We start from the raw sequence: 27,859 nt of genomic DNA on the forward strand, positions 1-27,859 counted from the left end.
TCATTCATATCAAGTCCGGGTATCACATCAAGCCCTAATGGCCGAAGAAACAAAGAAGGACCAAGCTTCTCAACTCCCCAAAATCCAAACACCAAAAAAAAATCATTTATATATTCTTCTGAAGTCGTTGGCCTAGTCGAACAGTCGCAACACTAACACCTTCCTCTCCAGTCATCCACGACGGCATACGCTCAGGGTTAACGATGCCTAGCTCAGCAAGTTTGCGAATCCCGGCGATGACGTCGGAGCCGGAGAAAGTGAGTGACACGGCGGGCGTGGACGTAGAGTCCTCAATATCATCATCCTGCTCATCACTGGCGCCTGGTTTGTCGAGCAGCCGGATATCAAGACGGTCCAGCGGTGCCTGGGCGAGTGATGACCCCAATGTTCCGAATCGGGAATGGATGGCCAGACGACGTTTCTTCGAATCCGGAGAGAGGGGGCCTGTATCAACACCGCTGGATCTTCGTTTGGTCGATAAGCCATCGGTATTTTCTTTGCCTTCTGCTAGACTAGAATGACTCGCTCGGATATGCTCTTCAGGTGAGACTGTATTGGAGGGTCGAGGGTCCAAAGGACTTCCTTCAATAGCTGCGTCTGCAAATATGCTAAAGGCGCCATTTGACGCCGTTGATCGTCCCGGTCCGCGGAGGGCTAAGAGTGTGGGCAGATTCTTTGCTGCCAGTGATGTCGCTTGCAGAGAGAATCGTTCCTGCGGACGAGATAGAGCTTTGGGAATGGAATCACGCACCAGGCGCTGAAGAGTTCGAGTATCAGTAGCCACAGAGCTTGTCGAAGGAGCAGATTTTGATCCGGTGGATGCTGCTATAGAAGTGTAGACGTAGGGGCAACTATCCGGGAAAGCGACATAGATGACTCGGGACGAATCAGTAAAGACGTCGGCTGCCTGCCTAGGAGATTGATATGGCGAGTCAAGGACAAAGATACGTAAGAATGTCAGCGGCAATGTTGCCGAGTGGGCGAGGTGATAGTGAGCCTTGACCAATGGGGAGATTTCTCGCTGGAGGCCTTGCACAAATGTTGCCCCTTGCATGCGCGGTACAGAACTGGACCAGTCAGTTGGCGGTAGTTTCTTGGAGTCCTTGCGCTTTGTATCAATGCGGCTGAGCTCGAGTGCGGTCCATCGAAGGCTGGCGGGGTGATCGTCCATATAGCGGAGGTCTGCCATGGCCAGCTGGCGTAGTGTGATTCCATGCCGCCAATCGCCTTCCAGAATTCGTTCGAGCACTTCGCGCTTTGCGCCCTTTCGGTCCTGAAGATCTTCATATACTTGGCGGACTTGTTCGATTGTCTCCTCCGCGGGGTAGGGGAGGGCTTCGTCATCGTCGGGGCCATCTTTTTCGTCAGTCTGTAGGTATGGTGGAAATGAGGCGATGTTGCGATCGTCAAGCCATATAAATGCCAGGTCTAGTAGTGCTTGTCTGGATAGCTTTCCCAGGGATTTTGTGAGGGACGGGGTCGATGAGGGAATGCGGAGGTTATTTGGAAGACTGGCTGTTGTCGGGGCGCGAACTGTTTTAGGGCGCGCCATGGCAGTAGTTGACAAGATAGTGGCACAATTCCTGGGGATGTTCCAGAACACCTTATATCAACGGCAGGTGCATGCCTCTAAATCCATATCTTGATCTGTTTCCCTGCCTATCCAAGCTCTCGAGTCCAAAATCCAAAATCACGCATCAACAAACATACACGTGACGATAAGCGATAAAGATTGGGAGCCCATCTGATTATGTCATCCAGGATGGAACCTGCAGGTGCCCACACGACATAGAAGTAAGAATTTGATTCCTACAACATACGTTGTACAAACTTCACGACGAGATTACACAACATAGCTGAAGTACGGCATAAGTTTTTTCATAGCCACTCCTTTTCCCACATACCAAACACCGAGGCTTGGCGCCAATTTATCACACATGGCGCCATTCATGTCCTTGTGCCCAACCAACCAACCCAATAATGGTTTCAAGGTCGCACTAACTGAAAGGGGAACAATGTACTCAGCATTGGCCTATCATATGCTGATATATATACTCTGCATTATTGGACGGATATGAATGCACAAGGAATTATACCGAGGCCCTTGCTGACACAATGTGGGGCATGACTAACTAACCTCCTAGGGCCGAAAGGTTGAAACGTTGAAAGCCACATGTAGATGGTCAATTATTGTTTCAATCGAATTCTTGAACCTTTAACCTTCGACTTCTCTCTCAATCCCGGGAATTCACGTATACGCTCTCCATATCTTGGAATTGTGAACCAACCTTTCCTTCCGAACCATGCAGGCGAAGGAACCACACAAAAATGTTGCCGTAGTTGGCACGGGAATGGCCGGGTTAGTGGTCGCATACATGCTCAGGAGCGATCCTCAAGGGAGATTCGACGTGGAAGTTTTCGAAAAGGTACAAACTTTCGCATTCGTGACGTCGCTCGCGCGAACTAAAGCTAATCCCAACAAAAAAACACAGCAAGAGAAACTTTCGCTCGATTCCGCATCATACAATCTCACAACCCAAAATGGCGGAAGCGCAAAGATCCAACGCCTCGATCTTCCCATGCGCACATTCGCCGACGGATACTACGAAAGTCTCAAGCGAATGTATGATTATTTCGGCATCCCATACGGCTCGCTACGGTTTATTTACTCCCTGTCGACACTACCGAACAATCCCACGAAACAAACCTCCCCATACTTCATGCATTCCTCAAATAACCACCAAATACCTCCCCTGCGCCCGGAGGGCTTATCATGGACCGGGTGGCTGATCGAGATTTGCTACCTGGCAATATGCTATTATTGGTTCAAAGTCTGCTGTTTCTTTGTAGCGCCCAAGACTCTGGAGTCGTCTGGCACGGAGGAATCTCTGCGTCAATATTTGGATAGGATTATGTTGCCCAGTCACTACGTGAAGCACTACTTCCTGCCGGTCTTCGCGAGCGTTGCGACTTGCTCACACGACGAGTTGATGGATTTCCCGGCTCTTGATCTGGTCGGTTATGGGAGACGAACGTTCCGTAAGAACCACTACACTGTTCTTGGTGGAGTCCAGCATGTCGAGCAGAAGCTGTCCGAAGACTTGACGTATAAACTTGGCGCGAAGGTTACGGCAGTCGAGAACATCGGCACAGAAGTTCAAGTGAGCTGGACAAATACCCAGGATGGCCAGAGCAGCTCACGGCTATTTGACCATGTCATTCTGGCTGTGACGCCTGATGTGGTTGGCGCAATTTTCCAGCCTCTCCGAAGCGCAATGAAGGCCGTCCCCACTACGACCGTTCAATCCGTTGTGCACCGTGACTTTTCCGGGATTGGTGATTCTAGCAAATCCCTCTGGTCGCAAGTTTCCTTGAATCCCGGCGAATCACCACCTCACCCACTCCATATGTGCTCAAATGCTACAGCGACGGAGACGATCCATGAACATCCGTCAGCCGCTCTTATTACGACTTATCCCATTTCTCCGATTGACCCCGATAAGGTCTTTTACACTGCCACATTCACTCGTGTCTTGCGATCGTCCACCAGCAGACAAATCATCAACGAGATTTTCAGCCAGAAGAAGTTCGGGGATGACAAGAGCCAGCTTTGGCGGAATGGAGATGGAAATGTCTGGCTCGTTGGTGGTTGGTGCTGGGACGGGATGGTACTGCTTGAGGGGTGTCTCGCTTCCGCGACAAGGGTCGCAAACGCCCTTGATGTCGAGGTACCCTGGATGGAAGACTCCTCTTTATAACGACCGGTCAAGAACGTAACGAGACTTTTTTTGCATATTCATTTCGGGCATTCATAAATGTTAATATACCTGCAGCGCATCATACATAGCATGTACAATATGAATAAACTCATCTTGAACATCCAACTTTTGCCATGCTATACTAATCTGCTACAGTCTGTGGTTTGCAGGCCATTTATTCAGATCCGCTTTTCTCGCTGTCTCTTTCCACCTCGAACTGACCACAAGATTCAACTTAGAATCCTATACAAACCAGTTGCGCGATGATAAGAGTACATGGCAACGGACACTATCATACCCTGGTCAGAAAGTCTATCGGGGGAGTCTAGTGCATCACTCACACATATGGAATCACCGAGATAATTGGATAATGGCGGACAGACATTCAATGGCCCACAGCATCCAGGCAGAGGACCATTATTGATACACGTGAAGCCACCCGGGCACTGATTTTTGGAATTAGTTCAGGGTTCTACAATGGCATAGTTGGAAACTTACACATGTGTTCGACGATTGACAGAAAGGCTGGCTCGTAGGGCAACTAATACAATTGCCTCCAACGCAGCCTCCATCTCCCGGCCCTGGATTGCACTGTCAAAGGAAACACCGGTTAGTATGCCCATCTAACGAGGGGGGAAGCACATACAGCTGTACTGCACGATCCGCAATGTTTTGCATCAGTCGTCAAATCGGTACACGCTCCATTACAGCAAGCCGGCAGCAAGCCAGGACATGATGCAGCAGTGCAAGATCCACAATGTTGCAAACTGGTAGATAGGTCTGTACACTGCCCAAAGCAACAGCCAGGCTGTGCTCCACCGCACGGCAAAGCCGAACATGAGCTGCAGTGATTAGTGTCGGAATTAAGATCGACACATGTCCCCGAACAGCAAGCCGGATTAACACCAGTACACGAGCTCGCTGAGCAAGATCCACAGTTGGCGGGATCTGTGCTAAGATCCGTACATATCCCGTTACAGCAGGCGGGGTTGGTGCCTGTGCATTTGCTACCGCATAGGCCGCAGTTGTTCGGGTCGGTGGCTGTGTTAGTGCAGGTTGCGGAGCAGCAGGCTGGTGCTTGACTGGTACACTATTAAGTAAGATTTGTCTCAGCAGATCGACTTCCAATGTTATATACTCCAGTTAAAATAGGAATTTACTCACAGTTACGTTACATGCACCACAGCCGGCGACATCGTTATCGAGATCTGTGCATACACCAGAGCAGCAGGCGGGCTGGGTCCCGGCCTTGACATGATCGTAGAAAGGGCCGAGAACCCCTGATCGAGGGTCAGAACCAAATATATATGTGCCGCGCGCAGAGCTCAAAGGGGTTCTAACCTAAAAGAAGAAAGGCGAGCATTTCCACAGAGCGCCACATGAAGTGACAGTCGACAACATAGATGAGATGGAGGATACAAAATTGATAGGCCTTATATCGCGAAATTGGCATGTTATGGTGCATCATCATTCAGTTAAACTGGTATGTGGGACTGAGACGGCCGTCTTTTGCTGCGTGTGTTACTTAATTCGAAAGTATGGTCTTCGTGACTTCTTCTCTATGTTTACAAACCTGAGAACACGGGCTATGGGTAGTAGATCAGTGTTAGTTAATTTAGATGGATTCTCTTCTTACGTAAAACACACTATGTTTATGTTGATACCCATGCTCAACGGATATGTTCAGGCCATAATGCTTGGAGTCAAGTCAGATATATTGTTACCTGATCTGGGTTGAATGTCACAGTTGCATTATGTAGGGGAGTGTCGTTTGACATGTGTTAAACACCGAACACAGCTCTCAGAGCTTCGTGTTACCTGTAGATAGTCCAAGCAAGTTCTGTTAGATCCAGAACTAGCTCTGTAAGCCAACAGTGTTGTCAAAATATGAGCTTATTCATCTCTAGTCTATTCTACAACATATCTCGAAAGCCTCATAGATACAAGATGCATGGCCAACGTCCTTTAGCAGCGCAATCATAGACATACTATGTTGGAATTAAATTCTAAAGCTAAATAAAACAAAACCAAAAACATACAACAGTGGGGATTCGCTGGTGGTCACCCACCAAACTAATTCACGGCTCAAGCTCGATCAATAGTTCGGTGGGTGTCGCCAGGGTGAGCAGGAGCGTGACGCCGCTTTTGATTCCATGTGCATTAGTAGTGATAGTTATTGAAGGTATTAGCCAACTGATAGGGATCTCTCCAGTGCTCTCGCACGTGTAAATCCACGTAATGACCCCACTTAGCAGACAATCCTTCGGCATCCACGCAAATAGCTCAGCCGAGCCCGTAGCATTAGACTTATTCCCCCAAATACTTGCACTGTCTGCTACACAGCGAAATTTTGGCGCAAGGATCCATTTTGCAAAGCCTACCAGCGACTATAAAGTACGATATTGCAAACATGGAATTTTCCCTACCCGAACAGCTGTTTCTCGATCTTCCCGTCGCAGACGTCATGAATAAAACGGCGAGAATACGAATGGTCGAACCATGGGCATCTCGCTACTGCATAGCAATTTCTGAGAAGCGCTATGGAGATGCAATCTACGCGCGATACCATATAGATGGACGAGCCAAAGACGGTATATACACAGATCTGCGCGACAATGGCGATGGACCATATGTATTACACGAAACCAGTGTTTACGACATGATTATGGAAGACGCTCAAGGATATGCGCAAGGCTCTCCTGAACTTTATCGCGATGCACTGCTTTTCTACAGTAAAGCAAGTCCAAATGACAATCGACGAGATATCATTGAAGGACTATTCAAGCTAGGATCAAACGATTCTTGTATGTCTAATCTTCCATCGAATCATGTTAAGCACCCCTAATAATCTTAGAAAAAAATCTTGAATCACGCCATTTAAAGCTGTTTACCATGATGTACCCCTGTGTGAGAGAACTGTGAAGTACAACATAGTGCCTGCGTGGCACAAACCTGCTAGGCGGTCTTATTCTGCCACACAACTACCATTCACCTAATCCAGAAGGCGGTATCTCTATGCAGAATAGTGGGGTTATATTGAACTATAAGGATGTCCCTTCGCCCTTCGGGGCATACGGTGAAAAGAAAATATACAGAGAAGATTAGCATGGCCCCTGCACTAAGGATGACACGCTCAATCAAAGAGAAGCAACCCATTTTTTTTTTCTTTTACACGAGCTCGATTAAGGAGATAGAGTGCAGACTCTTTGTATACATTATTCTACTACTCCGTATGTACATACTACGCATACTATGTATAAAGTCACGTGTTCATCGCCGTTCGACTCTGCACGTTGTCGGAAATAGCAGTTTTATTAAGCACCAGATTATTCCCCGGTTAACTAACTCTTACTACAGTATTTGGTTAGGTCAATGAGTGTTCCTATGAATATGCAAGTTGCGTTTATACATTCATTCTCATCCTATTTTTCGTCATACAACCCAACATCCAGTGGGGACCAAAGTGATGTGCTCTCCAGCCAGAATATAGGCTATGAAAAAGGTGTAAATTGTTTAAATTGAATTTGTCCCTGTTATCACAGCAATGATCTGATGATAGTCAGAACGACACAAGAGCCCGATATACAACATCATATTAGTATAAGTATAAGAATGGTTTGAAGATGTTTGAATCAAGATCGCTTCGTTGAGACATGCAAAAACATAGCCGCTAAAATATGACTTTTAATAATTACATTTCCCTAGTGGGAATATGATCGTGTACAAAAACAAGACAATTATATGTTCAGTGCTGGTGCACCGTCTCCTCCGCCTGTTCGTCGGCCTCCTCAGCTGCGTGTCCCTCTTGGACAGCTTCATAATATGGTGCGAACTTGCTCTTCATCCTGAGTCTCTTGCCGAAGAAGTAGAATCCAATAGGAATCGGAACAAGGACGGCTGCAACGCATCCGAGAAGCGTAGCAGCCCACTGGATACCCATGCCGTGGAACATTTGGCGTGAGAAGAGCGGGAAGCTGGCTGCCACCATTGAGCGGCAGAATGTGTTTGCTGCGATGGCTGATGCGGCACTGTAGATAGTATGTTAGATAAACCCATGGCAAGTTAGAGGAATGGAGTGTGACGTACAACATGAGATATGTGTCAATCAGATAGTTGAACAATTGGATGAAGATGACCAAAAGGCCGAATCCAGTAAACAGGCCACTCAAAGTGGGCACAATCCAGTGGACGTTCCCACTGAAGCCAGCCCATCCGAACCAGAAGAGCCCAGCAGCGAAGAGACCACCGCCGAGTATTACAGGCGGGAGACGCCACTCGGGGATGGGGACACCACCGTTCATTTCGAGTTTCTTATTGTAGGCCTTGCTGGAGATTATGATGTAAGCCGCAGCGGTGAACAGACCAACCACCATGCCAAAGAGTGGGAGACCTCCAACACCAGCGTTCATCCCGTAAACACCCTGGAAGACCAGAGTATAGGCGGTCAAGAAGCAGTAGAGCAATCCGTAGATGAAACTCAGGTAGACAGTGACCGCTAGGATCAAGGGTTCGTTAATAAGCAGTCGGAGCGGGCGAGAGAAGTTGTTCACGACCAGGTCGCGAAGATCGACCTCGATCTCCTCTTGCTTTGCATGAATGCCCCAGTTCTTAGTCCGACGACGTAGCTCCGCGGCCTTAGCCACAAGCACAACAGGTGGGTATGACTCCCTCAGGAAGAAAAGATTCATGATGAAAGCGGAAAAGCCCATAATCGCGGGGATATAGGCGGTCCAGCGCCAGCCGAGATATGACATGTTAATGAAGCCTCCGATAAAAGGCGCCACGAGAGGGCCCAGGAACACCGTTGAGGAGAATATGGCAATGGCAACACCACGGGTGCGGTTGTCCCAGATATCAGAGAATATAGCAGCCACGACTGCCAAGGGACAACTGCCGAACATACCACAGAAGAATCGGCAGATCATGAGTGTCTGCAAATCTTTGGCGACTGCCACTCCGATATTGAACACGCCAAATCCGAACATGGCGATGAGAATGGGGATCCGACGGCCCTGGAGTTCGGATAGGGGAGCCCATACCAAGGGACCTGAGGCGTAGCCGACGATGTATAGAGAGCTGGAAAGGATGGCGACTTCAAGACTGACGCCGAAGTGTTTCGAGACATTACTAGATGAAGCACTAAAAACGGCGGAGTCGAAGGTGGAACAAATACTGGTGAAGGCGAGCATGGCACTAATGTAGCATCTGGATTGCAAAAGTTAGTATCATAGTATGAACGCTGCACACTAGATGCGAAGTACGATATAAACATGGTGAAACTCACTTCTTTTTCACAGACCAGTTCAGTGGGTATAATGGGTCATCTGGCCCATCGAACTCCACAACGTAATCCTCCCGTTCAGGGAGAGGTGGAGGGTAGGGCTTGCCTCCACCGAAAGCTGGCAATGGAGTCCGTGACGGTCGCGATCGAAGACTCTCACCCACAGTGAGCGCATGTTGGGCGCGTTGCGTCTCAGTCCTGCTCAATGCTCGCGACGTGCCAGTGCGATGACGTTCCAAGTCCAGCTCTGTATTCCGCGATTGCAGCCTATGAATCTGTGGGTCATATTCAAAGGAGCTGCTTGAGCCAGTCGACGATCCGATAGAGTTTGACGTGATCCGTCTCTCTATCTCAGCCGAGGTCCGTGGCTTTTCGCTTGATAGATGCGATTCAATCACAGGCAGCTGATCATCCATATTGCCAAGGGTGACCGCTTCACGGGTATGTATAATCTGGACGATCGTGTAGATCTTCTTGGCTGCAGTATCTTTTTTCCCGTTGGGACTGTCAGACCAGAAAAGTACCAGGTGCCTGGAATATATAGGGGAAAAGCTTTTTTCGCCATCAAGCGCGGGCGATTTGTTTATAAAAACAAGCCCGAAAAAAAAAACCAAAAGAAAGGAGCGCCGAAAGCAAATGTGATCGTCTAGACCCACCACTTAGCGGCTTCAGCCTTGGATAACTGCCGAACTAGTTGCCTGAAACATATTGAGCAGTATTCGAAACCCAGTTAGACTACTCAGCAATTAGCAATTAGCAATGAACTTAGACAATACAGTGAGCTGGATTATAAATTAGATTGACTGCCAATAAGAATGAGCAAGTATACAACATTCCTTCTCAGAAATGAATCCAAGCAAAGCCCTTGAGTCATGTGCCCAGATGTCAGGTGGTGCCAGTCACCGCCTCTTTACGTCATCATGAGTCAGGCCGCCACGTGCTCGGGTGGCTTGCATGTGCTTTGGCCTAGAAAGACCTTATAATCTAGTATAGAGTACGGACTAGGCCTCGGATAGTAGAGCGAAGTTTCTTCACCCAAAAGCAGCACATACCCTTGGTGTAAATTGTATCCTCCAGGGCAGGAGTGGAGGTTGGGCATCTATGGCGACCCACAAACCCACAAGCTAGTACTATAAAATATCCACTCCCTACTCCCGAGGTCCCTACAATATAGAAATATAGACCGAAAAGAAATCTATTAGGAGAGTTGTTGATGATATTGGAGCGGCCATTCTTGCTGAATTCCTTTGAAATCGTTTTCTGTATAACCTTCTACAACATACAAAGTCCAACCCCGAATATTTTCCCCCCTTCAAGAGCATGGTCAGACAAGTCATTACGCAACAAGCGATTTTCTGAAACCTAGAGCTCATAAGAGTCATAACGCCAGGACTGACAATTGCGCCCGATGGTACCCAACATTCTTTGGTTAATTTCTTTTCATTAAATTGAACTTCCCCTGAGAATTGAATAGAAGATTCTGGAGATTGCTTGCCTGCCAGGAACTTCATCCGAAGTATCATTTAGATACACCAACGCGCCATGTAGTGTCGTTAGGTCTCCACATCACTGGCGCTTGGAATATTCTACAAGCTGCTGGTGTACAACATAGGAAGACTAGGGGGTCGTGTGGGGCTCCTAGGTGCAATTTGTTGAATGCGCTAGTGAGCACGGTTCATAGTGAATAGCTCAATATCAAGAAATATGCAAATCCGAATACAGAGATTTATATGGTAGGAGTACCTTCAATATTCAGAAACATACAGATTTGTACGGTCGGAACATCTTCAAACCACCTAGACTTAGATAAATATAATGGGAATAGCTAGAATGTGGCTAGCTACAGTTTTACACTATATGCATAGCTTCATTTTGAAACACATAATCTGTCAAAGGATAGGCACGGCCTTGCCGCAGAAAGCACTGCGGATAGAGAGCGAAGCGAATATGCGCAATGATCGATCCAGGAAATTTTTGACATACTTGCTCATTCTTATCATACTTGGACTAGAACTCTGCTGGGGAGAACAGACTCTAGAGTAACTACAGCGTGGAAAGCGTGGAAGCTACCTAATCCATTGATATACCATTTATACTTCACCCGACATTCGAGCCTGCGAGCTTAGCCTCTGGGCAGTGTGCTGAAGGCTCTTAATTCGGTTTGTAACGTGGCATGTACTGCGCTCGCTCATTTTGCGTGTTCAGCAGGGCTAACAACATGCTGGGAGGCGTTTGCCTGAACAGCGAGACAATGGAGCCATTATATGATACTCGGAATACTGGGATGAGTGGTAACAACACAAGGGGTGCCGACCACGGAACTATACCGCTTATAGAAGTAAACTTGGGACATTGCAGCATTAAAGCGGACTTTTAGACCGGACCTAGCAGGACCTTTCCAGAGAGAATGGGTACAATGAATCTCCTCCCCAGCATAGGAGCTTTTCCAACATACAGAAAATGGAGATAGAAAGCATGCTCGGCCCATAGTTATAAATTCACGGATCTTGAAGGTTAATAATACATGAAACTCCCTCGGTGTCTTTGATAAAGAAGGCGACATCAGGGCAGGAAAATTAGAGTACAGGACAAGCAAAGCTAAACGATCTCCTTCAAGCTTCCGTCAAAATCAACATAGCTCTCTAGAATGAGATCCCTCCAGAACTTTTCATCAACCGACTCCCCTCTGGCCTCAAGAATTTTTCGCGGGACAGATCTGTACTGGATGGCATCGATGCAATCCCTTTGACCGAGGAGAATGCCTGACTGGAAATTTGCGATTGCTGCTTTATCCACGACCCATGCGATCATGTTCATTGTGACAAGCGTGTTGGTGAACTCGAGGGTGAAGGAAAGCTGGACACGAGTTCCGTCCCCATTTTTATATGGCATGTGGATTGGGTGTGACAGATAGGCTTGGAAATCTTGGCTCAGGATGTCTTTCGTGATGATAGTGCTAGCAGCACCGGTGTCCCAGAGCATTTCAACGCCCTGGAGGTGGCATTGCGGCATACCCACATCCCAATCAACAGCGGTGATTGTCGAGTTCCCGACAATAGATACAAGCGTTTTCTCTGTGCGCAAAGCGCGGATTTCGAGTACATAAGCTCGCGGTGGAGGCATGTTTTCGGCCTTCTTCTTCAACGCGGCACGTTGTTCCGGAGAGAGTGGCTCTGGAAAACCTGCGGATTCGAGCTTGTCCGTGGTTCGGATACGTCGGCTTAATGCGGTGGGGGGGTTGTTCTCCAAACTGATATTTTCGAGGGCCCTTTGTCGTAAGGCTGCACGCCGGTGCGGATTCGTGGTTGGTAGAAGAATGCGTTCCGGAATGCCGTGCACACAATCCAGAGTTGCAGCGAGAGCTTCTTCGCACAGCGGGTGATTGGAGGGAAGGGAGACGCGAAGTTCACTGTGATGATCGTGCAGCTTCTCAGCGACTTCAGCCAGGAGCATACTTGGTGGATATCTCTCGGATAGATCCATATTTCCGGGGTTCAATAGTCAAAACTTGTACTAGACAATAGACTAAGAAAATCTGATGAGATTCGACAATGAGTTCATTCGGGAGGCGTTGGGTTGGAAGAGGGAAGGTGTGTACTACGGGGCCCGTTCTAAGTGGGGAAGAGGGAATTAGAGTACCTGGCCTAAGCCTATTTGGGAGACAATGGATCGGATGGAAAAGTCACATGATTGCGGAGCGAAGCGAAACAATTAATTCATAACCTCGTGTGCATGTCACCGCCCGTTCTTTTCATAGACTAGTTATTAAAGCAGTTACTTGAGTAGTAACCAAAGCAGTTACTAAAGTAGTTGCTTAAGTGGTTGCTTAAGTGGTTGCTAAAGTAATTGACGATAAAGTAGTCGACGATAAAGCAGTTGATTAAGCAGTTGATTAAGCAGTTGATTAAGCAGTTAATGATATGACAAAAGGGACTTAATTTTATTACTGTAGATATAGGATATGTGACATATAAACCATGTTCATTTTGTTAGAAATTGTAGATATCAGAGCCATTGATATTGTCTGATTTGCATGATATATACAACCTAGCTTGCCTTGTAGATCGATAGGCATACACATTTGAAGTAAAGGCTGCCTAGAGGAATATCGAACACCCTCCTCTCGATAGCAGCTCACAATACTACAACACAAGACATACCAACCATCCAAGCCCTCATTACCTCCTCGCAACAACAACAACACCCCTAACAACCCTCCTCTTAGCCCACCACGCAAAAACAAAACTCGCCGCACGGAACTTCCCCAGCTTGACCCCATACGGCCTCGCGTCCTCAACCCTGCGCTTAATAAAACCCGCCAACCCCCCAAAAGTGTGCTGCGAGATATCCCGGATCTGAATAGAAGCAGGATTATACCCAGCCGTAACAAGTAGCTCCACATATTCCTTCTCGCAAACAAAATTCCCAAACGGCGAGTTCGTGCCCCAGCACACCAACCGGAGGAGGATACTTTCGTACCAGGTTATACTGTCAGATAGTATCAAGTCAAAAGCCATGAAAGAGGCATTGAGGTTGTCGTGCGCATAGCTCAGGAGAGGGAGACGCGAGGGGCGGAAGTGATATAATGTGTCTAGGGCCAGGAGCCATGTAGACGTGTATTCATTGTCATTTTCATTTTGGTTACCGGACGCATCCTCAAGCGCCGTGATTGATTTCTTCAACTCCCCAGTCCAGGAGCTGGGTACTGCGGCGTCTGCGCAGAAGATATCTGCCTGGATAGAGCTTTCGCTCTTTCGCTGCATATCGTGGATACGACTTGAGCCGAGCGCGGCCTGTGCTGGTTCCAGCGTGATGCCGATATAGGAATCTAGGCGTAGCTGAGAGGGGGATTGCGGCTTGGTCTTGCTATGGCGAGACCGCAGGCCTGACTCTGATGCTTGGATGTCTGACTGGGTACTGGAGATAGGGGCAGAGATTGCTGTCCTAGTCCCAGATTCAGGATCGGACTGGGCTGTAGAAGAAGAGCAATTGAAAAACTTCGTCATGTATAACGACTGATCACCACACCCACACCCGACATCCACGATGCTCACGGCAGATGCCTTCTCCGCTGTTAGCGCAGCTGTGAGAACCTGGTCTAGAAGCGCTTGGCAGGCTTCTGGGAAGTCATTTGTATACTAGGAAGCGGGTCAATGTGGATTCAAACCAGACAATTGTTTAATTGAATGGACTCACCTCCCAGTAGCCCATATTCATCCACATACTCTGCTGTGGGAGCTGTATGTTGAGGACCGCATGGTCTAGACCGTACACGTTTGCGCGAGATTTGCGTAGGGTGCGTTTGAGGAAGTCTAGCATTTCTGGATATATCGGGGGATGGGAGTAGACTTTTTGTCGAAGTCTGCAAAGCCGGGTGTGGTGGGGCTTGCTGGGGTGGATCAGTCGGTTATGCCGACTGATGCCGGTCGAGGGTGGAAACATCTATGTACCTACGTACAACATAGATGCAAAATGTAGATCGAAGCAAGTGTCATTTTGTAAAGGATATGCCTGGGCGCACGTCTCTTCCGCTCGGCCAAAAGACCATTATGTCAGAGCTCTCTCTCTGACATGCCCAGGACCAATATATATAGTAGCGCACAAAGTTATCCGTGACATACTTGGCGTTTAGTTAAAATGGATAATCTACGCAAGTCGGACAGGCGTAAAAAGGAGCTGAAAGACATGAAAAATTGCATCTAGAATTCTTGTAACTGCATGAGAGACATCACTCATCCACCCACCACCCCCTGGGCCTGCAGATAAAATCTGAAGTAGCTCTGGCTGCTAGAAACAAGGAAAACAACATCGCTGGAAAAAGAACACTATGAACAAGAAGGCAAAGATGGTGAGATGGAGCTAACAAGCAAAAGCCCAGGACATTCACCACCTGAAGCAGCAGAGTAGAGTAGCAGGGCAATCAAATAAGACTGGGGTTTCTTTTTTTTAATTTTTGCCGGTTTTTTTTTCTTCCTCTTTTAACATTAGGCAATGGTTCATACGGTAGTGCCCACACCGCGCTTCAGGTCGGAAATACTTGATTCGTCGGCCTTCTGTGAGGCCAAGAACTTCTTGAACATGTTGGAGATGTCTTGCTCAGACTGCTCGTCGGCACCGTTCTTCTCCATGATCAGACCACGGAGCCAGTGGTTTTCCAGCTCAAGCTGAGACACGCGGGCCTCAAGAATGTCGTTCTTGTCGGTGGTCTCCTTGACGGTCTGCTCGAGAGCAGCCTCACGCTGCTTCTTCTTCACACGGAAGCGAGCACTGGCGGCGGTGTTGCGGCGGCGCTTATCCTCCTCGGCCATTTGGCGACTAGCCTCCTCGGCACTCTCCTGGCTCGAATGCGCCGAGTTCTTGCGCTTGGTGCCGGTAACCGGAGTGGAAGGCGACATAGAAACAGAGGATGGAGTTTGAGCGACCTTCGGAGCGGTGTGAATAGGCGCAGGCTGCAGGGGTGCCTGGTTCGCAGCCACAGGCCCACTAGGAACGGACGGAACCGCAGGGAAGTGGGCATTGTGCATGGGCACCTGGACGTTGGAGCCAGTCAGGTCGGGCTGGAAATCGGTAATGCCATTGAGACCCTCTGCTGTAAAGCCATTAGCATTGATTCAATTTCAAAACATCCACATCGCGGGTTTCGGTTTCCCGAAGAGTAGCGGGGGTCCGAGCAGTAGTTGGAGTCTGAGCAGGGGTTTGTATCACGTGGAATGGCGTAATAGCGGAGAGCATTAACGCCAACGACCAAAGTCAAATTTGAGTGGAAGAAAACCCTGCTAGGGCCACGGGAAGGATGATATGCAGGGTTCAAAAATCCCAGCCAAGGAGGTCAAAGCTGTGAAAGGACGTGGGATGATATTGAGGGCAGGAAGCGCATGAACCGCCATAAATGCCAAAATGACCCCAAAACGATGGACTCGTGTAATAGGCATGAATGACGAATTCATGAGGCAACCAATGAAACAATATGCATGTTGTAGACATTGGTCCAATAGACACAATTGTGAACAAGTCCGCGGAGTATGGTGTGATCAGGGGAAAGCCATGCAGCTGAGACTCAGGACTAACCAACCAGCGATGCGAAAAACAGAAACCGAAATCAGCCACACTTACCATTCAAGAAATCCAAGAACTTCAGATCCACATTCTGCGCAGATTGATCGGAGACAGCCTCGTGTGTCTTGTCGTCTTCTGCCGAGAACGAAGGCAGACCGTTGAAGTCGGTGAACTTGTCGAACTCGAAGAACTCGGTGTTGGTGAACAGAGCTAGGTCCTCGTCGTTGAAGGTAGTCTGCTGCTGTTGCTGCTGCTGGGCCTGGTCATACGGCGATGGAATTGCGTTCAAGTCATCGAGGTATTGCGAGAAGTTGGGCATGCGACGCCCATTGTAGTTGGCCATTATGAAGGCTTTCCCGTTTACCCGTAGGATCAGTTAAGGCAGGAGCCGGAAACCGATTTTCTCGATGCCGATGGACGGTGAAAATGCGCGTTGCGCGGACGGGAGAGACGTGACTCAAATGCCGAATGCGGCTCGGTGCGGATTTGTCGCGGATGCGATTGATGTCGAATCTGTTGCGAGGTGACTTGGTTTCGATTCGTGTGAATCGTGATTTTGGCGATGTTGTAAGATGGAATCCGGAGAGAAAGAAGGAGAGAGAAGTCGGGGCCACAAGTGGGTTTTTTTCTTTGAATCTTCAGTGGGGGTGGGAAGCCCGGGGGCCGGAGGGGTGGATGATGATTAATCCCTCGGGTTTGCCTCCGTTTTGCCTTCATTCGCCTCCCGATTCGGATACTAAGGATCTCGTGTCGCTTGGGAATATTCCCTACTTATACCTGTACATTGCCTTTCTCGTCCAGCTCATCCTACCCTTTTATTCCTTCCCACACCCTCTGCAAATCTGGTCTACAATGTTATCGAAACGAGTCGATCGAAGGCCGACCATCGGAGCCTGCCGAGTCTAATCCTCGGTTCCACGTTCCCATTTTCCAATTAGGCAACTCCACGATGATCGATCCTTGTAGATATTATGGCCTCCAACATTGTATGGTATGAGATGAATGCTGCATGAATCACGAATCCCGCCTCATGAATCATGCAACTATTACCCAATCCCTCCTTTCTCTCGACCTTGCAACAAATCCTGCGACAAACGCGGCTCCCACACAAAAACGGATACCGAAACAGACCCCGAAATCGGGGTTTGCAACCGGTGATTGGTGGATCTTGCCAGCTTTGTCAGCGTCGGATGCTCCGAATTACTCATCAACACACCTCATTTTAACGTAATTCCCAAGCGAGCCGACCGACAGCTGGTCGAATGTTAGAATGGGACCGCTAATTTTTAGCGCCTCTTGGCCCAGAGGAACATGTATTAATCCGAATTCCGAGAGCTCGGCGAATGTCAGACATCAGCGAATGTCGGGATTCTTTTAGGGGTTATAATACCCTAGTACAGAAGAAGATAGGATTTAGTGGTAAAGATAATACTGTAAATAATGATCACGGGGTCTTTATGAACGTCTATTATAAGCTGTGAAGACATCCTAGTGTAAAGAGAGATCTCGACATTCGCCAAGACCGCTCAGAGCAGATAGATGGTCGAAACGCGGATTAACACGGATTAATATATTTTCCTTCACGCTAAATTAGCGGTCCCATTCTAACATTCGATCAGCTGTAAGCCCCTCGCTCTGCGCAGCGCAGAACACATAGTAAAATCGATAAATTATAACATGGTATTTCAACAACCAACGCTTTTATTTAATTTCATTACTGTCCGATAGCAATTGATAAGCATTTATAGTGTCATATATCAGTTTTGAATAAATCGAAAACTTGCATTGTTATGGTATCGAAAAATACATCGCTGAACCCTAGAAATATATATTTCTCTGTCACTACTCATTCACTAGTTTATTAAATCCCTCCAAACCCTCATAAGTGGCTAGATATCATACTAAAAGCATTAGGCTAGAAGGAAAAGCTCATATAGATAACCGTTGTTGAGATATCATGTTGTAATTTATCGATTTTACTATGTGTTCTGCGCTGCGCAGCTCGCTTGGGTGCGCAGCTCGCTTGGGAATTACGTTAACTACTGCGTACTGTTTGACTATTGAAGAACGGACTGGTTTATTATTTCAAATGCGCTGGGAGAAGACTACTAGCTGTATAAGGGCATTTAAATTTCTTTTTGGCGATATATATGTAGAAGAGCGGATACAGAGTCTTGAACACCATTGATTGGACCCTTCAATACGGTCTAAACCGACACCGTCTACTCCTCCGTATTCCGCAGACCTCGGCCATTATCCTCCTTCCCCTTTGGTCTCTCCTAAGTATGTTGTACTGCCCAAGACATGCAACTGAATGCAACTAAACTATAATTCTGCTTTATATTCAGTCAGCTACTTGGAGCAATTTATTGCATGCCCTATAACTTCATACCCAAACCTGTTACATCACGCCTGGGGGTTTGAGCCTGACTTATCCTCTAGAATGAGCGAGATCAGACCCCGAAAGACGCTAAGGCAATCCACCCAAATCTCTGATTTGTTTTCGCTTTGACAACATACGCTGCAATGGCTTTCCCCCTGAGCTAGTCCTTCTATGTCCGAGTCCACTTTCGACCCTCAGCGATCCGCCGAGCTTCACAATCAAATCCTGCAATATGTATGGACCGATGCCGGTCATTTCTCCGCTCCCATTCACGACATGTTGGGAAGAGTACTCCGTACTCCCCAGTCAGCCTTGACTCGCGCTTAAGTCCTAAACTCGCTCAGTTCCTTCATTTCGCTAGATCCACTCCATCGAGGGGATGGTCACACGAGGATCCTGGTTTCACTTTTTCCACTTTCTGAGTGGGCTACAAATCAGCGACCACTTACTCCAGTTTCCCATGGAAGTATTGTCAATGTACGCCGCGGGATATCGATAAATCCATTGCTGCGTTCACTCGCGTCAATTGAAACTCCACTCCCGGTTCAATTAGCCCGGGTCGATGTCCAATTTCCAGAGTCGGTACTTGATGAAGCTTTTGCTCCGCGCTTCCTCCGCGCCAGATTCATTTCCGCTACGTTGCTCCAGGAATTCGGATACAGTCTGTTGCTGAATTGAAAACCCAGCCCTTTGCAGCCTGTCGTACCATAGCTCAAAGTGAACCGGATGAAAATGACGATGAGGCTAACGACGAAGAAACGCCATTTCTCCTATTCCGAGCAGATGGGTCCAATATATCACCCTGGGGCCAGGCTTTCGATAGTATTGTTATCCCTGCTGGTTTATACACGGAAGAAATTAACAAAGGCAGAATGCAGGACTTTGGGAATATTTCTAGACTGCTTCTTCCCTTTGGCATCGGGTCTAGAGGATACGCCCGAGATGGTACTGGGGCGCAGATTGGATTATATGCCAGTCATAAACTCATAGATTATTCTCATGAACTTTATCAAGTCTGTGGTTGGAATGGGATTCTAGAAACTCATGGTGTTCATCACAGGGTGCTGTTGAACTGGGCAGAGAGGGTTGAAATGGGAGATTGGGAAGTGGATGAGAATGGGGTTGCTGGTGGAATTGAGAAGTTCAGGGACGCTGATACTCCTGGTGATTGGGAGAAGTATCAGATCCCGCTGTCTTGGTGACATAGCTTTGACCATGTTTGTGGGTGAGTAACTATGTGGTTTGCCTGGTTACTATTTGCTCTTTCCGTCTATCGAGTATTAGATACCTAGGACACCTAACCATCGGCCTAAGGCCACCAACTACTCTCCAGTTCTTGTCGTTCAACAATATCATGCGCCAGCCTGACCCGACTCGACTCGTCCAATCCAGTACCCCGACCGTGGGTTGATCAAATTTGATCCTCCGGGAGAGATTTACGGTGAGTATCTGGCATAGTTTCTCATCACCGATACGGTTGTCGATCAGTATCTTGCAGGGCAAATCTACTAGGTATCCTCTAGCTCTAGGCGTAGATAATCCTCACGTTTTTAGGCATCATTGGACTTTATTACCCATTTTCAGTCCTATATTTCTTCATGTTCATATCCAGTAGCTACACCGAGAGCCGCTATGTGTCTGCATTTATCTTTTTACTTTTCGATCGATTTATTTTCACTTGGTGGCGGTGAGAATCAGCAGATCTCGATTGGCGTAGTGAAATCACATTATGTATTCGCTGCATGATTTTGGCCGATCTGGATCTGCAGTTGCTCAATTGATAATAATTGAAAGGTGATAGGTGCTAGCTAGGTACATGTGATATACCGTAACAGCCAGTAGATGCACGTTTCAGGCCAGATAATTTCTAGTGCACTCCAGGCACTAGACGTGGTTGGGTCGCATTCCAATCAGAGGAGATAATGTAGTATCCAGACTGCATATGCTAGGATCGTGTACAGTATCTCTATCATACCAAAGCTGCGAATATCTCACTTCCATGTCTCCAGCGATGCATCAATGTATGCCTATTGCAACAATGTGGAGCACTACATAATCTCGGACCGCTCCGTTGGGGAATGGATCAACTCCTTCTATCTAAACACGTCATTCTGGTCTCTTTCACAGGCAGCCACGGTAGATGGACAATGTCAGCTGGTACAGTGATATTCTCGATTTGCATCGCATGGTTGTACAGTAATTCTCGGGACAGCCACCTTACATCACGGAATGTGATTAGTCTATCTACGTCGTAGATGAATACGAAAGAACAATCTGCTTGCAGCTCATGCTACGTGGAGTATGTAGTAGCAGCATCATTGATGCTTGACCGCGGGATGCTGTTACGTCTCGACCTCGCCCGATTTCCAAGCATTAGCCATTGTATGGTGTAGCTAAAATTATAAGAAAGCTCTGCATATCCCTCGCCCCTTCACCCCTCAAAAGTCTTTTCCTAGAACGACTGCAACTGGAAACAATTGACCAAGTCGTTAAAATGGCACCCCCCAACAAGAAGAACATCCAGGGAGACATCTGGTAAGTCAATACCCTACTTGGTATTCCAGTTTCGGATTTGATTCTAATAATTCCAGGCCCCGTCTGTCCAAGAAGCACGAGCTTTTTGTCTTCTTCCGCATCACTAACCCTGAGCTGTTCAAGAAACACTTGGCCGCCCTTATTCCTAATCTGACGACTGCCCGCGATGCTGAGAGATTCAGAAAAGAAATCTACAAGAAGAAGGCCGAGGGTACTCTCAAAGGTCTCGTCCATATGTCTGCCATCAATGTTGCCTTCTCTGCCAAAGGTCTAGCAAAGGTGAGTTATGAGACTACCCGGTGATTATACGAACGTGCTAAACCATGCCAGCTTGGAGCCGAGGCATTCACCGACGATGTCTTCAACAACGGCCAGTGGGAGGATATGACCTACCCCCTTGAGGGAGATGACAAGAAAAAGCATAACGGTCTCGATGACCAGCATGATTGGTTCCACCAATTCACCCCACGATCTGGATACCTCGACGGTGTCTTCACTATCACCGGTGAAAGTGAGAAAACGTTGGTCGATACCATTAAAATGGTTGAGCAGACTTTCGGAGTTGGTCTCGAGGTCGACAAGCCAAGTATCCAACTTGTCTTCCAGCAGCAGGGACATGTCCTTGACGATGACAGAGAACAGTATGATACTTCAGGCGCATTACATAAATTATGCAAGACTGACATCCACGGTTTAGCTTTGGATGGGTTGATGGTATCTCCCAGCCAGTTGTCATCGGTCTAGACACCGATGCAAAGGTCGAAGAAGCCAAGAAGGGTTTAAAGCCAATTCAGGCTGGGTAAGCTCTAGACTTTTTACACCAAGTGTCAGTGAATTTAGTCGCTGACGGCCTCGTTAGTGCTATTCTTGTTGGAGGCGAAGGCGATCAAGGGAATCACCCAGCTTGGGCCAACGAGGGAAGCTTCATGGTGTTCCGCACATACGAACAGAGAACACCCGAGTTCGTCGCGTACGTGTCCTCTTTAGCTTTCTTCTGCTACAATATTCTTACCATGTCACTTTCAGCTGGTGTGCCCGCAACACTAAGAGAGTGGCCACTGAGGGCATAAACAAACGATCTGCAGCAGAGCTTCGCAAATTCTCCTCCCGTGTTGTTGGACGATGGCCCAACGGTAAGATCGTCTGCTTGCTGTGTATTCTTTTCCTTGCAGCATTCACTTATTTGATATGTACAGGAGCCCCGCTTGAGCTTTACCCAGACCAAGATCCATCACCTATGTTGGACCCCGATCCAATCGAGAACAAGAAGCAGTTGTTCACACAGTGGAAAAAGGAGAATAAAGACCCCGAAGCGGAATTTAAAAAGCTGGAACAGATAAATCACACGGATGCCTTCACTTACAACCCTGAGGACCAAACCAAATGTCCTTACGCTGCCCACATCCGGAAGTGTGGGCCTCGAGATGACTTCCCCAATTACGAGAAGCATCTTATGTTGCGACGTGGAATTCCCTACGGACCACAGACACTGAACAATGAGAAGGGGGGCGGTGTGTCCCAGCATGATCGTGGTCTGTTGTTCGTTTCCTACCAGAGCAGCATCACCAACGGATTCCGATTTGTCCAGAAAGGTCTGTATTCTCGCTACATTTACAACCACGTTGAGGACTAACAGCTCTGCAGAATGGGCAAACAAGGAGGATAAACCTGTTGATTTTACTGACAAGATGGGAAATGTCGCGCCCCAGGGTATCGACGCTATCATCGGTCAAGTGCCTCCCGACTACCGCGCGGAGGACGATGTTACCAAATACGAGCACCCAGCTCCTGTTGCGAACTTCCCCGATGTTGAGAAGCCCGTGCCAACCCCGAACAAGCACTACATTCCCATCGAACGCTGGGTCATCCCTCGCGGTGGTGAGTACTTCTTCGCTCCTTCCATTTCTGGAATGCAGGACACTCTTTGCAAATAAGCGGGTACATTAGTTTGTCCCACATACGTCCACTTGACGATGATATGCTGTGCTGCTGGAATTTTTCGGCCTTTATCTTTTGCTGGTAGATAGTTGGGTGCTCTGTCGGTAACTATGTAGTTAGCAAACCTTGGAACATGACCTGATTACGTTATTCTTCTCCTTCACTTGAGCACTAAACTTGATCATATTCTGGTAACAGCAAAGAAGAAACTCTATACACAAGTACTAGCCCGGTTTTCCTCGGTCGAGACCAGACTATGTTGTTATGGCATTCTACTAATAGATTTATATTGTTGGCCATTGATCCGAGTACTGTGTGAGTAACTGACACGCGCATGCGGTTATTTCTTCTAAGAAGTTTTGCCCATTTTGAACCGTGGATATCACCGGTATAAGATGTGAGTTGGAATATGCGGTGGTGATCGCTTCCGAAATTATGAATCACAAGTATAGTAGACCGGCTGTGTCATGTCATGTAATTTCGGTAGTCATTGCAGTCATTTCGGTGATCTTCTTAAATGTATATTTTATGGATATCTTCCCTTCCTTCCGGGGTACGCGGCGGTAAAATCCAAAAGGACTAAGTTTGTGGTTTTTCTATGTAGTATAACCTTGGATTTTCATGGCGATCCCCAACATCAAGGGTGTAGTGGAACGCAGAACGGAGTGGACCCAAACCTTGCGTAGCATTTTTAATGACGAATGTACCCCAGTGCTGTGCAGGGCCCTAAAAAAGAAAGAAAAAGGGTTGCACGGCACGGAACAGTCCACCGTGAACGGAATGGGGTAAGAGGCGACCTTGCAGCATTCGATCGTCATCATACCTACATGCGGTGCAACTTGAGCCGTAGATCTATTTATCGTGCATCTTGGTAGGACCAATCAGTCGAGAGCGATATAGAGACCTATGCAATGCACCTTTAAGTTTTTATTGACCGACCTTGTCTGAATATTCAGCTAAACTGAAAAAAAGCCCCAATTCCTTGCGTGGAAAGCATACTGCTTATTGGAGAATGTTGCTAGCGCTGGCCCACATTTCTCAATAGCTAAGTCCTATACATCATGCATCTATGGGTGGAGAAATTACAACACAGCTGAAGCTGGAGGACGGATATGAAGCTCATATAAATAACCTCTACAGTCACGACTCACACCACTACCTTGTCTACTTACGTCTTCTCCTTCTTGACCTAGACAATTCTGACCTCAAACAACCCGTCACGATGCAGTTCTCAACCTTCCTATTTGCCACTCTCGCGTTGGCTGTCTCTAGTGCTTGGGCCCAGGATGCCACTACCGATGATGTCCCTACCTGCCTGAGTACCTGCCGTGATGACCCTTATCCCTGCCAGGGCGGTTGGGTGTCTACACAGCTCGACGTCGATGATGAAGTATGTGTCGACTCTATATATCCTTCGGCTTAATACTAATCTGTTGAATAGCCCTGCTGGACTTGCTGCTCGAGCTAGATCAGCAATATGACACCAACGAACGATGGAAAATTGCCACAATTGAAGGAATGAGCTTGGGCTTCAACTGTGACCTGGAAGGCACCTCGAATCCATGGTCCCATGTATGTGAAGTAGTACTCCACCTCCACAATCTGGTGAAAATGATAGTGTCATATCGATTTTTCGAGATCAGCCTACGGCCACCTTGGTAATTAGACTTGGGACGTAACGGTCCCTCGAGAATACGCTATCGCATTTCGACTTCGATACTACATTGTAGATCAAATATTGTTCTCCTGCTCTTGACGCAAGGATAGGTACGGAGTAGGTAGTTAAAGTTCAGATCTACGGACCCACCCCAGCTAGCCACCGACAGTGTGATATCTCGACGAAGCAGTTCTAGTCCGTGGCACGCTGTCTAGCTTGAACGGACTCAGCCATTCTTTTTAGTTAGTTATTCATTGTTGCTTATAAATACCACTTATTCAACTCGCTCCCGGTATATATCTAGTTGTGGCCGCATATTGCTTCACTCCGGGAAATTGGATACTTTTTTTTTTTTCAAATTTCCTGCAATGTTTACAAAAATCACAAAGAGAGCCAAGAGACCTTTGATTTCCATCTGCAAGTCACTATCTAATAAGCGACCAGCGCATTGAGTCTCTCCAGGAGCTAAAATGAACTCATCAGTAGTGCGTCAAAATCCAATAGAACACCGGGGAAGACGTACCCAATCATGAAGATCAGCCTCGTTGTCTCTCAAGTTCTCGAACTGGGCATCCAAATGTTCTGTATTTGAAAGTTAGACTGATCCATGTTACTTCTAATTTAGTTCCACAGTTATCACTTACCAGCAGTCACGTTGATATTGTTGGGGACAAGATCATTCATCTCCCAGCTTTCCAAAAATGCAGTAGCCTCAGGCGCGTTGCCCACCTGGCTAAGGTCATAACGGACGGCTATGCTGAGTTAGCGATGTCGTCGACGTAGAACTACGACCAAAGCTTACCTTCTTCTCCGTATCCGTTGGCCTTCACAAAGTCCAGAGATGCCCTGACCTCATTTTGGTATGCATCAGGATCTTCACTGTTTGGAGCTCCATCGGTGACGGTCAGGATAAGAAGGGGCCGCGACAGCACATCGCCCTTGTTAATTGGGCCATAGAGGAAGTCATCCAAGACTTTATCTTTCAGGTTCGAGCCCAGTCTAGTCGATCCTGCTGGGGAGAAATTCATCTTAAAGGAAAGCTCGCTGGGGTTGAGATTATCAAATTTGACGTCCTTGTTGATGAAGCGAAGATGAACAAGCCTTTTATCCTCGGTGGCAGCCGCCGTGATGAGACGTGCCATCTTTTCAACCATGGATGCCTGAAGGCTCATGCGGTTGTCAGTATCCATCGAGCCACTGTCATCTAGAGGCAACGAGTATAAGCTTGGTGTTCATATGCGATGTGATGACTTTGGCTTACCGCAGTATAGAATAGGCTGATACAACGCCAGGCGGGACATGATGGTCACATTCTTGGGTGTTGCACCCGGGATGGTTGAATCGTTCAGGATCTTGAATGAGTTCTCTGCTATCTTGGCCACGTATTCATTGCCCGCTGGGTAGAAGTCCTCAAGACCCTTTTTGTTGATTAAGTCATGAAGGTTTGACTTGAACTCTTCCACCGTACGGGGATACGTAATTTGCTATTTCGGGATTAGTCAATTGAGAAATGAGAGAATGTCGATGACAAGATACATACGCCTGGCAATGGCTCCGCCAATGCAGCAACACGATGTATGGCGTTTATGCCGACGTCCTTGAAGTTTTTGAAGTATGCCAGGGCGAAAAGACCGGAGCTAACGAGAAGATTCTCTAGCTCAGGCTTCCACGCTGGCTTATCGTCCTTGGGACGAATAGCCTTGGTGACAGCGGTGTTGGTGGACTTTGCAGCAAGGCTCGCAGGCGTTTCTCCAAGGTCATTTGGCCTATCCATGGCTGCTCCAGCCTGAATGAGGGCACGGATGGCCTCGGGGCTAGTGCCTAGTCGAATTGCCGACATCAACGGGGTGTCGCCTTTCTGCTGTGAGACCGGCTCATCAGGCTTGGCGCCATGCTTGAGCAGAAGCTCGACAATGCGACCGCTGTTTGGTGCCTGCGTGGCCGCATAGAGGGGGGTCTTGCCATCCGAAGATACTCTGTTGGCATCCGCATCGTTCTGCAAAAGCAGCTTTACAGCACCCACATGGCCGTTTCGAATTGCCAAGTCAAGGGCCGTATCACCATAGCTATCTTCGTCATTGACTTCTACCTGGATGAGGAATTGGACAATGTTCTTCAGATTGAGAGTTCCGCTCTTCGCATGAGTGTGAAGGTTTGCCGTCATTATGAAGATCTCTGTCGCGAGTCACTTGAGTTATTGCTGAGCTAAGGCTAGACCAAATTGCTTTTGGAAAAGGATAAAGGCCACGGTTCATCGGTTCAAGTCGTACTTATATCCTCAGGTGGAGGGGAAGACACCCCCTCCTTGTCTGCCGCTTTCAGGCAGCCCCATCCCGCCCGTTGACGCGTAATGCCTGTCAGTTCAGCTCAATTTTGTAAATACAGGAGATGTATCACCCAGCATTTGCCCTCCAAAAAGATACCGACAGATCGTGAGCCAATATGCGACCATGAACCTTAATGAAAGTGACGTCAACACAAGGGAGGCGACCTGGCCTATCCATCATGGGACGAAAGGGTGACTCCAATGTGACATAATTTCTCCAGGGGACGGGATCAGGAGGGTTGCATGGCAGCTGCGCCATTGGGAAAATCCCAAAGCGACACTAGTTTCTGCAAGTTGGCTCAGCTAGGATGGGCCGCCTTCAGCTGAGCCATCTGCTGCACCATCGGCAACTGATTGGCTCACTCCGATGCTGCAGAAGGTCAGCCTATAACGTTCTCCTGTTGATTGCATCTATCTGACGGGAGCTGTACGTACTCCCTGGCATGACGTTCTTGATAAGTTGGAAGGCTCGACCCACCGGTTCCCCGCGGAACGGGCCGGAAATTAGAAAGTGGACTCCGCATGACGGATCCGGAAGGCGGTATTAGGGGGTTTTTTTATAGGCAGTAACCAGCAAATCGATAAGTCTTAGCCTACGGTCTTAGATTTTTCTTTCATAACAGCGTCGACCACATCAAACTAGCGACCACAGACGACTTTGCTTATATTGGCTTTTATTGCCTGCAGAAAATTGGCCATTTACCGATTTTTCATTAGTTCCGCAGTTGGCTTATCTTCTTCTTTTAGGCTTTCTGGGGATCTGCAATTTTCCAGCTCCACATCCTGCAGAAGCTGAGCTGAACCGAATCATCTGGCCATTCCAAAGTCCTAGCTACCCACTCCAGCTACCCACTTCCAGGTCCACCAATGTAACTTGTCACTCGATCTATGATTTTGACACCTCTTCTCTCCTTAATGATCGCTT

At 47.8% G+C, this 27,859-nt stretch overlaps 12 protein-coding genes across 12 annotated transcripts; 4 read left to right on the forward strand and 8 right to left on the reverse strand.

The window, feature by feature from the left end:
- Positions 1-106: 106 nt before the first annotated feature.
- On the reverse strand, positions 107-1,552 carry N7518_007451 (CENP-N/CHL4 family protein; the record flags this gene model as incomplete). Its single annotated transcript, XM_057188378.1, has 1 exon — positions 107-1,552. The coding sequence occupies one exon, from the start codon at positions 1,550-1,552 to the stop codon at positions 107-109; it is 1,446 nt and encodes a 481-aa protein (XP_057040081.1).
- Positions 1,553-2,303: 751 nt separating this feature from the next.
- N7518_007452 (uncharacterized protein) lies at positions 2,304-3,758 on the forward strand (the record flags this gene model as incomplete). The annotated part of the gene is made up of 1 exon (XM_057188379.1): positions 2,304-3,758. The coding sequence occupies one exon, from the start codon at positions 2,304-2,306 to the stop codon at positions 3,756-3,758; it is 1,455 nt and encodes a 484-aa protein (XP_057040082.1).
- Positions 3,759-4,442: 684 nt separating this feature from the next.
- On the reverse strand, positions 4,443-5,014 carry N7518_007453 (uncharacterized protein; the record flags this gene model as incomplete). The annotated part of the gene is made up of 2 exons (XM_057188380.1): positions 4,443-4,848; positions 4,929-5,014. The coding sequence occupies 2 exons, from the start codon at positions 5,012-5,014 to the stop codon at positions 4,443-4,445; spliced, it is 492 nt and encodes a 163-aa protein (XP_057040083.1).
- Positions 5,015-6,168: 1,154 nt separating this feature from the next.
- Positions 6,169-6,603, forward strand: N7518_007454 (uncharacterized protein; the record flags this gene model as incomplete). The annotated part of the gene is made up of 1 exon (XM_057188381.1): positions 6,169-6,603. One exon carries the CDS (start codon positions 6,169-6,171, stop codon positions 6,601-6,603), a length of 435 nt encoding a protein of 144 aa, XP_057040084.1.
- A 900-nt stretch (positions 6,604-7,503) lies between these two features.
- On the reverse strand, positions 7,504-9,455 carry N7518_007455 (MFS transporter; the record flags this gene model as incomplete). The annotated part of the gene is made up of 3 exons (XM_057188382.1): positions 7,504-7,786; positions 7,845-8,963; positions 9,043-9,455. The coding sequence occupies 3 exons, from the start codon at positions 9,453-9,455 to the stop codon at positions 7,504-7,506; spliced, it is 1,815 nt and encodes a 604-aa protein (XP_057040085.1).
- Positions 9,456-11,637: 2,182 nt separating this feature from the next.
- On the reverse strand, positions 11,638-12,492 carry N7518_007456 (uncharacterized protein; the record flags this gene model as incomplete). Its single annotated transcript, XM_057188383.1, has 1 exon — positions 11,638-12,492. The coding sequence occupies one exon, from the start codon at positions 12,490-12,492 to the stop codon at positions 11,638-11,640; it is 855 nt and encodes a 284-aa protein (XP_057040086.1).
- A 725-nt stretch (positions 12,493-13,217) lies between these two features.
- Positions 13,218-14,358, reverse strand: N7518_007457 (uncharacterized protein; the record flags this gene model as incomplete). Its single annotated transcript, XM_057188384.1, has 2 exons — positions 13,218-14,177; positions 14,236-14,358. The coding sequence occupies 2 exons, from the start codon at positions 14,356-14,358 to the stop codon at positions 13,218-13,220; spliced, it is 1,083 nt and encodes a 360-aa protein (XP_057040087.1).
- Positions 14,359-15,035: 677 nt separating this feature from the next.
- On the reverse strand, positions 15,036-16,438 carry N7518_007458 (putative bZIP transcription factor (MetR); the record flags this gene model as incomplete). The annotated part of the gene is made up of 2 exons (XM_057188385.1): positions 15,036-15,628; positions 16,153-16,438. The coding sequence occupies 2 exons, from the start codon at positions 16,436-16,438 to the stop codon at positions 15,036-15,038; spliced, it is 879 nt and encodes a 292-aa protein (XP_057040088.1).
- Positions 16,439-16,467: 29 nt separating this feature from the next.
- N7518_007459 (uncharacterized protein) lies at positions 16,468-17,022 on the reverse strand (the record flags this gene model as incomplete). Its single annotated transcript, XM_057188386.1, has 2 exons — positions 16,468-16,862; positions 16,980-17,022. The coding sequence occupies 2 exons, from the start codon at positions 17,020-17,022 to the stop codon at positions 16,468-16,470; spliced, it is 438 nt and encodes a 145-aa protein (XP_057040089.1).
- Positions 17,023-20,972: 3,950 nt separating this feature from the next.
- N7518_007460 (Dyp-type peroxidase) lies at positions 20,973-22,947 on the forward strand (the record flags this gene model as incomplete). The annotated part of the gene is made up of 8 exons (XM_057188387.1): positions 20,973-21,013; positions 21,070-21,292; positions 21,344-21,654; positions 21,711-21,812; positions 21,873-21,983; positions 22,040-22,146; positions 22,210-22,605; positions 22,658-22,947. 8 exons carry the CDS (start codon positions 20,973-20,975, stop codon positions 22,945-22,947), a joined length of 1,581 nt encoding a protein of 526 aa, XP_057040090.1.
- A 1,226-nt stretch (positions 22,948-24,173) lies between these two features.
- N7518_007461 (uncharacterized protein) lies at positions 24,174-24,419 on the forward strand (the record flags this gene model as incomplete). Its single annotated transcript, XM_057188388.1, has 2 exons — positions 24,174-24,341; positions 24,393-24,419. The coding sequence occupies 2 exons, from the start codon at positions 24,174-24,176 to the stop codon at positions 24,417-24,419; spliced, it is 195 nt and encodes a 64-aa protein (XP_057040091.1).
- Positions 24,420-25,037: 618 nt separating this feature from the next.
- Positions 25,038-26,772, reverse strand: N7518_007462 (ankyrin repeat protein; the record flags this gene model as incomplete). The annotated part of the gene is made up of 6 exons (XM_057188389.1): positions 25,038-25,073; positions 25,132-25,190; positions 25,253-25,360; positions 25,411-25,812; positions 25,870-26,092; positions 26,149-26,772. The coding sequence occupies 6 exons, from the start codon at positions 26,770-26,772 to the stop codon at positions 25,038-25,040; spliced, it is 1,452 nt and encodes a 483-aa protein (XP_057040092.1).
- Between the last annotated feature and the right edge of the window lie 1,087 nt (positions 26,773-27,859).

This window comes from Penicillium psychrosexuale (genome assembly GCF_028828465.1).
Source record: "Penicillium psychrosexuale strain IBT 29551 chromosome Unknown utg000004l, whole genome shotgun sequence".
In the NCBI taxonomy this organism is placed as follows: domain Eukaryota; kingdom Fungi; phylum Ascomycota; class Eurotiomycetes; order Eurotiales; family Aspergillaceae; genus Penicillium; species Penicillium psychrosexuale.